Source organism: Chlamydotis macqueenii, chromosome 1 (assembly GCF_036417535.1).
Source record: "Chlamydotis macqueenii isolate bChlMac1 chromosome 1, bChlMac1.mat, whole genome shotgun sequence".
Taxonomy (NCBI): domain Eukaryota; kingdom Metazoa; phylum Chordata; class Aves; order Otidiformes; family Otididae; genus Chlamydotis; species Chlamydotis macqueenii.
In genome coordinates this window covers 103351026-103364758 of record NC_141556.1, presented here as the reverse complement: position 1 = coordinate 103364758, position 13733 = coordinate 103351026, and the positions used below count along the sequence as shown (strand labels likewise).

Below are 13733 nucleotides of genomic sequence, written 5' to 3'. Positions count from 1 at the left end.
TTTGATCAGGAAACCAATTTCTGCACAAGTTTTCATTATTCTTGGCCTGATCTGAAAGGACAAATCTATCACACCTGTACTAAAACACTGATATATCCTAGTTCTTGTTAATGAGCCTGTTTCCTAGGTAGCTTTTCTTTTAAATTAGAAATATTTTTAGAAATACTTCAGTCAGAAGAGAAACCAGAAAACAATGAACTTCTAAATTCACCAGTGACTCATTTAAGCTATTATGTGGTAAAATGGGTAGACAGTGTGTTTGCAGAATGGAAACCATAAGTGTATTTGCCAGCTGCAGTGAACTTGCCATTGCACAGTCTTAAGTAAATGGCATATTTAGAGAAAGATAATTAATGGAACCATAAGTCACATTCATTAGGTTTTTTATGTATAAGGCTGATTTGTAAAGCTTTCCAATAAACAAGGCTTCGCTCTCATTATGATTTAGGTGGGTTTTTTCTGTTTGATTTCATTTTTAGCAGATACTTATCAGGAAAGGAGTTTCCCTTTATGAGAAGCAATTGCATAGATCAGTAGATGTGACATGTATCTTTTTAACATGTTAATTTATTTCTAATACTTGTTATACTCAGTTCTGTTTAATTATTGTGGTACTCACACTCCAGGTAACGTTACCATTTTTCCTGATTATTAATTTGGCTACACTGTGTATTTTTTTAAAAGCCTATTTTAATTTTTCTGTCTTGGGAATATTTTGTACTGAGAAACAGATGAAATATCAATGTACAACAGATGAAAGAGGATTCTCAGGCCATTTTCTGATGGCTTCAAAAGTAAAAAAATCCCACAGGTACAGATTTCCAGGGAGAATAGTGCTCGTGTTTATTAAAACTAGAGGAATACGAAGAATTGTATGCGACTCATAGATGTTAACTGGCAAGGAGACTTTTAAAGTGGCAAAATAATCTATCATGCAGTATGAAAATAAGGTAAGCATGTTAATTTGAAATATTAAGAGTAATTATGCAATGCTGAACTCAAGGACTGTGTCTCTGAAATGTGTTCTGTAGGGCCCAATACTATAAAGCTCTGTGTTACTTCAGCTCCTATTGATTTCAGTCAGAACTGATGGTGCTCAGAGACCAGTTGCATTTCTTTCCACAGCAAAGGAAAACAGATCATGGGTCAGACTTTTACTCTTCTTATTGCATTGAATAGTACCCTTCAGAAATATTTTCACTGGAATCAGTGCGGAATGGGTTACTCACCATCAACTGCTGAAAAACTAGTCCTTTCCTTTTAAACCTGCCATATAAATAATCTGGAAAATGTCAGATGCTTTTTATGTCCTCACTGAAGTGCTTTTCTCCAGTTCTTTTCAGGGCTTTTGTTTGTTTGTTCTTTAAAACCTGCAATCATCTTATAAGCAAAGTGATACTGGTCTTTATTGCTTTTGGCAGTGTAATCAAAGTATTTTCTATCTGTACATCTGGTTATGTTCCGCTCTGTACCGGAGCGTTTTGCAGCAGACATTGTTGGTTCCTCTACAGTGAAGCAGCAGCATAACCTGCACCTACTTGATCAAAAGCTGAAGGGTTTTGTAGGATGCTGCCATCAGGGCTATGCATTTTTTTCTGACTTGTGTACACAGGTTTTTTAATAGTAATAGTACTAGCATTTCTGATTTTTTATTTCTAAGCTGTTTTAGAGAAATAGTGACGTGTGTACTAATGATAAATTTTACGTGTTAAGGATGACTGAAAGATGACTGTGCCTGCTAATTAGGGTAAAGATTTTGAAATATACTCTGCTCTGGATCTTAGCAGACAACTGTGTCTTAAACAAATGTGTGGGAAGAAGAAAAGCAATCCGGGAAAAGCAGCTCTTATAGTTAGTAGCATTTTCTCCCCTTTTTCCTTCCATTGAGTCTGTCTGAAAGTGGGTGTTTTAACATACAGCCATTTCTCGTTAACATGTGTGTGTTTATTTTAGCATGATGGTGTTGTTTTTTCATCTCCCACTCTGACACAGCATGTTTCATCTGTATATGGTTTCTACTATATGAGACATTTAAAATGGCTCAGTGGAGAAATAGATTCTTGTCACTTAAACAGTCACTCTCCAGATCTATGGAAACGTGATCATTTTAACAGTGTTTTAAATTCTGTATGCTAGAAGATTGACTATAAAAACTGAGAGTGATATAATGTCAAGAATTTAAAGGTACTTTGTACCTGTAATAATTTATGTTAATCGTGTTTTAATTTAGTCATTTTTGACATACTTGTATTTACAAATTAAACCACTGTTATGGTTCTCCTTTGTTTGCATGATATGATTTTATTTTATATTTTTTTTCCACTCACCAGATGTTTTCAACACTTTGCTTCCCACTACTGTCATCCCCTCCCTTACCACTGCAACAGTCACAACCACTGTAGCCTTAACAACCAGCACAACCACATCGGCAACAGCCATCAGCACCAGAGGTACAGTATTCTTCTTTGTTATGGCCTGAAAAACACATTATAAGTAGGAAACTAGAGGACTGATTTTTAAGAAGGATAGAAATTGCTAAAGAAAGGGTTCAAACACTTTAGTTCAATATATATATTTGATAGAGTAATCCACAGGATGGCAAATGGTTAAGAAAGATTTCATATGACCTTGAATATTTGCATTGCTCTAGCAGTGTGTACGTGAACTTTGACAGGATGCTTAAATTATTTGTATACATTTGCATTTAATTTTTTTAAGGTTAGTAAATTAACTTTAATGTAAAATGCAAGCAAGCTATTTTTAAATAGACATGACCTTTTAAGACTGGTTATTTTGGGTGCTAATGTTTAAAACAAGATAGGTGTCTTGGCATTGGAACTACTGTTGATGGGGTCTTGCTTGGTAACAAAGAGGCATCGCATTAGATCACTGTTGTTAGTCTTTTACAATGTAAGGTATTCTCAACTTAGAGGTGTCTTTATTTTACTAGAACTAGAGTAAATAAGCTGAAATTTCTCTCTTCCCTTCCTGCCTCGACTGGGGTTTTTGTTTGTTACAGCTTTTTAAATGTTTCTAGTAATGCTTTGCTTTGTTATGAGCAAAATATAAAGCTTAATTTTACTGTTGTATTCTGTCACTGATCAGATAACTGTTCAATAGTGAATATGTATGTGTAAGGTTTTACAGATTATAATCTTCTAGGTAGCTAGTAATCGCTCGAAGTGAGTCAAATGGCACAGAAGGTTCCTACATGGTCTGTTGAAGGCTTTCTTTCTGCAAGGAGAGAGGAAATAATATTAACTTATCACACTGCAAGTATCCACATGATGAGGTATAGTTATCCCAGGAAAGTCAAGACAGAATTATGAAATCTTTTCTTTCTAGAAGCATTGTTACAAATCAGTTGTAGTGACCTGCCTAACTTGCAAGAATAAGCTGAGCTAAATGCAAGTCCATTGTATAAAGATTGTGATGGTATCAGATCACCCAACTTCTTCCTTCCTAGCCCATATTGTGGTCTTCGTGTACTAAACTGGCATCAATCCTGAAATTACATTTTTAAGCTTTAATATTACTTATAGTGAGAAAAAAATATTGTTGTTTTAGTGAAAAAGAACAATGGTGTTATAGTAGTCCTTTCCCACCAGAAAAAAAGGATAGATGATGGAAGACAGCCCAGTGCTCACAAGTCTGAGTAGCTGCAAGAGGAACATTTCTTAAAAAGGAATGGAATGACAGGAGTCATCCTATCTTTATAAAAGAGTGTTTTGAGTCAAGCAGCAGAAGCTTCCCAGCTTTCTGAGGGCTCGGGTACTGTAAGAACGAAGTGCTTGGTGTACCATGTCAGTTTTTGTTGTCCTTATTGAATTGTTTTCTTCTTGTTACGTGGTCATAACTAAACTATATTACTGATATGATTGTCTATTTAGTGTACTGATGTTATTAAGGCATTCTGTTACGTCCCAAGTGTGGTTTAGGACATCATTTTCCATTACTCTGAAGTGTTCATTTGCACTATTTCTGTGCCCGGCATCAAGAGAAAGATCTGAAAAAAGAGAACCCTCTTCTAAGCTTCAGCTCTAACATGTGTGAGAACGCATGCAATTTGATGCTACAGTAACAAAGAGATACTGCTTTAAGAGAAAGTAAAAGAAGGAAATCTGGGTGAAGGTGATCAATCACTGAAACGTGAGCACTCATTTTTCCCAACCTCAAGGAACTGGTAGATATGGTCTCTTGGGCAGATAATCTAAGAGACAAAGGAATGTGGGAAGACTGTTTCTTGAAAAGCTTTTATTGAAGGGAAAATAACAGTCTATCTCAACGCAAAGGAAAAATAGGACGCATGAATAGGCTAATGAAATTGTCTATCTAACAATCTAGGAAATAAAAAACCACAAAAATGTGAAAATGAGAGAAGATTACTGTAAGCATAAGTCACAGAGTATATCAGTGTGGAAGAAACAGGAAACCAGGCATAAAATAAGAAACAACCAAATGCAAAAATAATTGGAACTAGCAAGGTGTGAGAAATTTAACAAAACAAAAAGATTTAGAAATACATTAGATGAAAGACAAAAATAAAGAAATGTAATGATTGTATTCCTGAATGATTAGGACAAGGCTGAATTGATTGGTGTTTTATCCAGCAACAGATGACAGTGGAAGTACTGTTTCTAATAGGGGTGTCACACTGAAAGATGACCACAAACAGAGACAGGTCAAAGTACAACAAGGACAAGAAGTTTAAAGAAGTGCCCTGTGAGGAAACTGAAGGCACCAGTTTGGTTTTGCTTTCAAAAAAGAAAAATCAGTATGACCATGATGAAGAATTATTTTCCAAATTCAGTGAGGGAAATTAATTCACTGAATTAATAGCAAAGACATTTAGTGAGGAAACTTTCTAAATTCACAGGAGGCAGTGACGCGGTGTAGCTATTGAAGTTCTAAGGCTTCCTTCATCCTTGCTCTCTTTGAAAATGCTTGATTCCTACAGCAGAGGGAAATGGACAGGATGCTCTCCTTAGGTCTCTTCCTCCACTATCTTTCTTGAACCCGTAAACAAATAATGTTCACAAACTTACAGTGAATGTTCTGAAGGCAGAGTTCTGCCATCTTGAAATACTAGACTGAACCTTATCTAGATTGTCAGAGCACCTCCACACCAGTTACAAGCTACATAAGAACCATTTTAGAGAGGATCAGATTTTCAGTACTCTCTGTTTCTTGCTGAGCAAAAAGTACAATATAAATGTGTTTTCCCTTGACAATTCTGCTTCTTATTCCAATAAGATTTTTGATATGAAGGAGTATATAAGGACATAAAATTGAGAAGCTATTCATATATTTTCAACCTTCAAAACAATTTATTCTTTGTTGTGTTTTGACTTCCAGGTATGATGGAAGCAGCATTTCTCTTTATCTTACTTTATTGGATCTTGTTAGATTGTGCCGTAAAGGTACAGTAGTTTGCCCCAAATCATAGGGTAGTACATACTAATTAATAATATCTTTGAACTAGGTTTCCAATAGCTGATGTAGTAGTCTTGCTGGATGGATTTCACTAATTCTACTCTAAAATTATTCCTTGATACTTAGGTAAATTCTACAAGACATTCCTCTATTCTGCATGACTTTTACATAGTCTGCCTTGAGTGGACACATCCAGTTGCAAGAGATGGCTTTACAGGAACATGATACAGGATATAAAGAGCCCAGAGTGTCTGTAAATCTAAGGCATTGTACATTATGATGATTGTACCTGATCATTACCAAAAGCCTGAATTAATGGGGGGTGGAGGGGAATCTCCAAACCATCATCAGTTAATTCTGGAACTGTGTGACCCATCCCTGTCTTAATTTGCATGGCATTTAGTAAACAATGTGAAAAAAAAAGCTACTGATCCAGTTGGATGACAGCATGATAGTTCATAAACATCCTGTTTAGTCAAACTTTTCACTTTCTCAGACAAACGTGTGCTTGCTTCTGTGCTCAGTCCTTCAGGAATTAATTATTCTTTTACTGGTACATTACCTACAAACTCAAAAAATCTAAATGCAATTTGATGCCAGTGAAGAGTATTGCCTTTTATATATTTGTCAAGGGTATCTTAAAGCCTAATAACCATGATGAGGAATGTACGACAAAATGAGAATAAAGTGTATGAGAAGAAACAATTTTAGAGGACTACAGGGAGAATAATTATACACTGTATGAGTAGTTTCCTTTCTATCAGATTTATGTAATGTTATTTCTGAAAGCTGTGCATGGATCCATGGTAGTGTTCCCTTTTGTGACTGGGAAGAGGCACAAGAGGATTGTGGATTTGCCCCCAGTAGTGATACCAGGGGTTGCCTCCCTTGGAGAAATTCTTTGTTAGCATAAAGTTAATTTACATGGTTCTGTGCCAATCCTTCGAAGTCCTGTAGGTGGAGTGGGAGTGTGATTAACAGCCTAGGAGAAGCCACCTCAAGTCAGAACAGCTCTGTGTTTCTGGATTCACAGAAGAGAAAAGCTTATGCACACTAATGTACGTAAAACCCTCCCACAGGCTGGCATTATGTTAATCACCCACACACACCCCCCCTGCATTTTTTTTTTTTAATTTAAATCCTTTTCCTGTTAGGAAAAAAGTCAAAGAGGTTATAAAACTTGGTAATTTTGACTTATTATTGAAGCTGAAATACGTACAAAAGTAACATTGCAAGAGCATCCCAAACTCAAAAGATAGATTCATTCAGTTCAATTGCATGTATCAGGGTGATTCAGTCTCAGCTGACTCACTTGTATAATGACTGTGCCAGAATATTTAGGGCTTTATATAGCAACACCTAGAAACATCTCCAGAAGTCATTGCATATAGCAGAGACATTATGCTGCTCCGAGGCAGCTGCACTATGAAGTTCAAGAGTTTATTTAATAGTCAGGGTGACCACAAAGCCAATGAATGTACACATTTATATATGAACTAAATCCTTCCTTTATTATAATCCACTTTGCTTTTATTGGTTTTGGCTCTGGTATAAAAGAAAGATTTCTTAAAGGAGATCTGTGGAGCTAAATCTAGAAAAAGAGTTTACAGTGGATTAAGGAAGTGCTTATGGATGTGATAATTTTGAAAACTATTATGATTTTAAGTGTGGATATTTCTATTTAATAACATAAATTTCAACCATTGTAGCTAAGAATTTACGTTACTTTCTTTTTCTCACATTTTTAGCTTGCAGTCTGTATGAGTGGAAAAAAAAAAAAAAAGACCAGAATATTTGTTTCGTTATAGGCAGTTTAAATGCAGAAACTACTTGAACTGTACTTGTAGTCCTCAGGGTTTTTGGTATCAAAAATATATTAGGCATTACCAGTTCTTTCCTTGTGATTTCATTTTTCCTTCATGTAATCTGATTAATATAACTTGGCACTTTGAAATATTGACAGAGAAAGAAAGAATAAAACAAGAAAAGGTATAGAATATGTGAGGGACAGGGGAGATAAGGACAGACATATCTTAAATATAGTTGTGTATGCTAGCTTGCATTCAACTCCGATAATAAAAAAAAAAGATTGTTATCTAATGTTAAAAACAGTTTTGTATGACAGCATGATAAAAGCTGGTTTTATATATTACTTCATAGCTGTAGCAGTAACATAAAATCTAATTTGTATCCAATTTTACACAAACCAGGTAAGAAAATTACAACTTTCCCATTTTTATTTCTTCATTCTCATCTTCCCTTCTCTTACAGTAGTCTCCTAGTGACTTATCCAACTTCTAGATTTCCCAAGAAGTTAAACAATTTGAGGTTCAAACCAACAGTTCTTCAGATTTTTTCCCCACCAGACAGTCAAGTAAGCCTTTAGCACCCATCTTGCAAGAACTGCCATCTCTTGATTTTATAATGACTTCTTTCATTACCTTTATTTTTTCATTCTGCTTGTTCCCAGCTGTTTAGAAGGTGTGCTACTAAATCGTGGTAAACCTAATTTAGACCATGATGAAATCCCAAACCTACTTTACAAGCCTCTTTCCCTAAGTCTTGAAAGCTCCAGGACTGTCGCTGGTCAGAGCTATCTGTTCCCCAGGTGAAACATCCGCAAGCTACAGCTGAGTAGTAGCTGGGAAACCTTCCCTACCCAGCATCTGTAACCAGCTGATAGAGAGGCCAGGAATAGAAAGCGCCCTTCCGTTCCTTGCCACTTGTATGGGCTAAATAGAGGAGATCAGGAATCATAGAATCATAGAATGGTTAGAGTTGGAAGCGACCTTCAAAGGTCATCTAGTCCAACCTCCCTGCAAAGAGCAGGGACATCCCGGACTAGATCAGGTTGCTCAGCCTCATCCAGCCTGGCCTTGAGCGTGTCCAGGGATGGGGCATCCACCTCCTCTCTGGGCAACCTGTTCCAGTGTTCTACAACCCTCAGTGTAAAAAATTTTTTCCTAATATCCAATCTAAATCTACCTCCCTCTGTTTTAAAACCATTACACCTTGTCCTATCACAACAGGCCCTACTGAACAGCCTCTCCCCATCTTTCCTGTAGGCCCCCTTGAGGTAACTGGAAGGCCGCTATCAGGTCTCCCCGGAGCCTCCTCTTCTCCAGGCTGAACAGCCCCAACTCTCTCAGCCTGTCCTCATAGGAAAGGTGCTCCAGCCTTCTCATCATCTTCGTGGCCCTCCTCTGGACTCTCTCCAACTGGTCCATGTCCTTCTTATGTTGGGGGCTCCAGAACTGGACACAGTACTCCAGGTGAGGTCTCATCAGGGCAGAGTAGAGGGGGAGAATCACCTCCCTCGACCTGCTGGCCACGCTCCTCTTGATGCAGCCCAGGATGCGGTTGGCCTTCTGGGCCGCAAGAGCACATTGCCTGCTCATGTTAAGCTTCTCATCCACCAGCACTCCCAAGCCCTTCTCCTCAGGGCTGCTCTCAATCCATTCCCTGCCCAGCCTGTATTTGTGCCTGGGATTGCCATGACCCAGGTGCAGGACCTTGCACTTGGCCTGGTTGAACTTCATGAGGTTGGCACGGGCCCACCTCTCCAGCCTGTCAAGGTCCCTCTGGATGGCATCCCTCCCTTCCAGCGTGTCGACGGCACCACACAACTTGGTGTCGTCGGCGAACTTGCTGAGGGTGCACTCTATCCCACTGTCCATGTCATCAACAAAGATGTTGAACAGGGCTCGGCCCAACACGGACCCCTGAGGAATGCTACTTGTGACCGGTCTCCACTTGGACATTGAGCCGTTGACCACCACTCTCTGAGTGTGGCCATCCAGCCAACTCCTTATCCACCGAGTGGTCCGTCCATCAAACCCATGCCTCTCTAGAGAGAAGGATGTCGTGCAGGACAGTGTCAAAAGCTTTGCACAAGTCCAGGTAGATGATATCCGTTGCTCGTCCCTTGTCCACCGATGCTGTCACCCCATCATAGAAGGCCACCAAATTGGTCAGGCACGATCTGCCCTTGGTGAAGCCATGTTGGCTGTCACCAAACACCTCCTTGCTCATCTTGTGCCTTAACATAGTTTCCAGGAGAATCTGCTCCATGACCTTGCCAGGCACAGAGATGAGGCTGACCAGCCTGTAGTTGCCCAGATCCTCCTTATTCCCCTTTTTAAAAATGGGGGTTATGTTCCCTCTCTTCCAGTCATTGGGGACCTCACCAGACTGCCACTATTTCTCAAATACAATGGCCAGTGTCTTGGCAACTTCATCCGCCAGTTCCCTCAGGACCCGTGAATGGATCTCATCAGGTCCCATGGACTTGTGCACCTTTAAGTTCCTCAGATGTTCCTGAACCTGCTCTTCGAGTACAGTGGGTGGTTCTTCATCCTCGCAGTCCCTGCTTGTGCCTTCAAGGAAGGAAGAGAAATGATGCCCAGTTTCCCAAGGTCCACTACTAGCTAACATATGCAGAGGGAAGATGCAGGAATGTAACACTGTCTGTGTCCTTTTCCATGTGCTCTCTGCTACCAGCGGCAATGACACTGGAAGAGAATTCTACAGTTGTGTTTGTGTATGGCCTCAGCTCATCAGCGGGCACATGGCTCTTTGGGCCAAATCCTAGGCTTCTATGCAACCAGGAAGACAAAGCTAAAGCAGAGATCCAATGTATCCAGAAAGCAGAGACCAAGATGGGAAGATTTGAGTTCTTGTTTTAGGATGAAACAGTTGAATTTTTTTATATTGAAATATACCTGTTGTGGTCAGATTCACAGGTGATGTTTATGGAAATATGAGGAAATTAGAACACAGAGTTTAAAAGAAAAATTATCAGGCAGTTCTGTGTTCCTCTCTTCTCCTGTGGTATTTGCAGCATGCACAAGAACTATGCCAGGCCCAGGGGAATCCAGAATCCTTTTGTCCAACATGAGCAAGGAAGGTGAATTGTTATTAGTTCTGTCTGTTTCTTTGTAGATCCCTCAGTGTTTCTTCTAACTCCTTCAGTATACAGAGCTCATTTGGTTTCACTTGCTCTTTAAGTTGCATGGCTCTTGCTAATTTTTAGAGTTTCTCGAAAGAGAGAAAAATGATAGGATTAAAACAGATTAAAAAACCCCAACACTTCTATAATAGTCATGCTTAAGTCTATTCTGCCAGCTTATTCTCAAGAAATTATTTTTCTGATGTGTACCTGCTCAATCCTCATGTGTCTGTGCCTTCTCTGGCTCATGTGTCTTCTACTCATGAGCCTTCTGTGGCTCCTCTCGTGTTGAACAGGACTTGAGTTTCTGAAGTTCTACAAGTATATTTTCAAGAGGGTTAGTAGTCCACAGTGCCCATTTTAGGGGAAACAGAGTATTTGCTCCTTTCTCTAAGCAACATTTAATTAGGGTTTCATCCCATTGGTCAGGCCTGGTGGTACAATTAATGCTGTGAATTCTCAAAGCCCACAAAATTGAGATCAACAGAGGAGATTGTAGCATCTGTTCTAACTCAAAGAACTCTTTGCTTTTTACATCTGGTAGATACACAGCCAGGAAAAGCCTTCTTACAATATCATGAAAGTGGCTTTTGAGAATCTTAGTGTAGTGGATCATGTACACAGACTTGACAGATAAGAAAAAAATAAAACCAAACTTAGAAGACCTCAGGTGTTCCTCTTATGTTTAGCTTCATGGTAGAAGGTTTCTCCTTGTAGCAACCAACCAAAAAAAAACCTGACCTCACCCCCCGAAAAAAAAACCAAAAAAACCAACCAAAAGCAACCCAAACTCAAGCAGTTTCTTACTTTACTGGCCAGATTCCTACAGAGAATCAGAATCACAGCAAACAGTACATGTTCACATGCATGGTGATCATAGTCCAAAAAATGCTAGCTCCAAGCAAGAGGCTGTACAAACATAGTATGAAAATAATATGTATTTTTTAAATTAAGGCTAGGAATTTTGGATATTGTTGCATCCAGAGAAGATATCTTTCCGTGGCTCAGAGGAAATAGGACAAAAAGGCAGTAAGTAGCATCAGATTGTGGTTATGAAAGGAAGCACATGCAGTGTGAAACTCCATTATTACTACATGCTAAAAAAAATGGAAATATCCTGATGTTTATATTGTGAGCAGACCAAAATCAAAACCAAGTGTTTCTGTGTGGAATTCTCGGTTCTCAAATACTTATAAAAGATAGTCATAATATCAATCCAAGAGTAATCCTTGAGTCAATATGCACAGTCTATCCACAAACAAAAATTCTGGCAACATGACCCACATCACGCTAGTTACCTTGTTTGCCATTAAATGTACTTGGGCTTTTCAATTTTTATCTTTTACAAGCTAAAGCAAAGAAATATGCAGTTTAGAAAATTGCAGTTTTCTCTGCCTTACAGCTATTATGATGTAAGATTAAGACAGTCATCATTATTATATGTTATTTGGTCATATCATTCATGAAATGAGACTGTTGCATTCTGGAACAAATAAAGACAGATTTCATACTCTGAGTAGTTTGCCGTGTAAATGAACATCATAAACGAGACAGATTATAACACGTTGAATACATGAAAAGAAAGGAAAGATCATAATATCATATATTAGGAACCTGCTTTTCGTGTCTGGAACAAATATATCTAGTGCTAACAAATCCATCCAGCTGTCAGCTTGCAGTAATGAAGTATGCAACTTAAAAAGTACACAATGATTTCCAGCCTTGATGGATTATCACTTAAGCCAAAATGCAATGCTGTACAGATAAGTATCACAATTGGTTGATGGTCTGATAAAGATTCCATTATATAGCTGAGCTCCAGAGAGGCTTCAGCAACGCGTCAGGCATTCAAACATTCCTAACCTGAGCTCTGATCGCACTAGGTTTTTTTTTCTACTGCATATGAATTATGCAGTCTAACAGTCTGTACAAGAGGTTTTCCAAATTAAGAGTCCCTTCTGCTGGAAGCATGCTCACTGCCTGCAAATAAGTCCTTTGCTCTGAATGCCTCCTGAGACTTTTCCTCAGGTGCCACAGACTGTGAGGTCTTCTTCTGCTCAGCCTCCATATATAACTACCAAGGACACACATGCGAAGGGCTGAAGTCATCGGTGTCACCGCCTCCGTGTGAAGCATAACATCAAAGTCATTGTTTACTGAAGGCTGTAACCATACTGAACATTTTCAACCGATCTCTAGTTGAGTCATGACCTCAGTCAAAGTTTCCTACATTTTATTAATGTGTAGTAATTTTCAACATCCAGATGTAAACAAGAAATGCAACCTATATTATTCATATTAACTTCATGCTCCAGTTGTGCTTAATGATCTTGTGACATTCAAAATAATTTTAAAAAATCGTAGATATACATACCTGCTGCTTTAAAAGCCAGAGTTCCACTAATTTCAATAGACTTTTGGGATCAAGTATTTGCAGCTCTGCAAGTGGTTTGGCTTGCAAATTTGTTAAATGAGTTTATCCCATCTAGTTGACAGATGACTTTGACATTTGGATGGATCTTGATTTTCCAGTCCAAAGAGAGACAGACTGTTTTTCATATGTTGTCGGTGTTGCCTGCAGTGTCAGCTTGAGAATGACCTGAAGATATATGCAGAATTTCCTCTACAGGAGAACAGGCTGTAATACCCTTTCTTCTATGCAATACTTTACGTATACATAAACTCATTAATTTTCAGTGGGACTATATGTAGTTTGGTATGTAATTCATAGATAAAATTGGTGATCTGCTAAGTCCAGAGGGACCCATCGGATCAGTTAGCCGAAACTGTTGTATAGATTCCACTCTTAGAGTTGTATATTGAGGAACAGAAACCTTTATTTTGTTAAAGAGCATCCACCAGAACACATGTAGACTTAATTTAGGACCTAAGGGAATGGAGAATGTATGATTTCCCTTGGTGTTTCTCTTCAGCAGTTAACTATCCTCATTGTTACAAACCTAAGCCTTGCTTCTTAGTTAAATTTCTCTGAGGTTACCAACCATACATTAGTTCTTGTTAAACCTTTCTCCAGTAAAAAGGCTTCTCATGCTGTATGTATTTTCTTCTTAAAAGTAAATATTTAAATATTTATTGTAAAGGACATTCTGTAAATACACTTCAGAATTTATTGTTTGATGTCGTTTGAAAGAAATGAATCTATAATCTTTAGGATCTTATTAAGACTTTTGGTTGATTTGGTTTGTTTCAAAGGCATTGTTGAGTGTATCTTTAATGATGAGCTTTAAGGGAAATATACTACATTTGTTATAACAAGGAGGAAGATTAAGCAGATAGTTTCTGTTTAATATGTTTCGTTGTTGCTATATTTATATCAAATCACAAGGCTAAC

General features: G+C 38.3%; 1 protein-coding gene across 4 annotated transcripts in view; it reads left to right on the top strand.

Moving 5' to 3' along the window:
* CADM2 (cell adhesion molecule 2) overlaps positions 1 to 13733 on the top strand; it is a 685724-nt gene that overhangs the window by 632622 nt on the left and 39369 nt on the right. For 3 of the 4 annotated variants that reach the window (XM_086763694.1, XM_086763689.1, XM_086763703.1), the window contains one exon: positions 2331 to 2450. The exons of the other annotated variant lie outside the window; for it this stretch is intronic. In XM_086763694.1, the coding sequence (XP_086619820.1) occupies positions 2331 to 2450 (120 nt within the window). The remainder of the gene's footprint in view (positions 1 to 2330; positions 2451 to 13733) is intronic. 4 annotated transcript variants of the gene reach the window in all.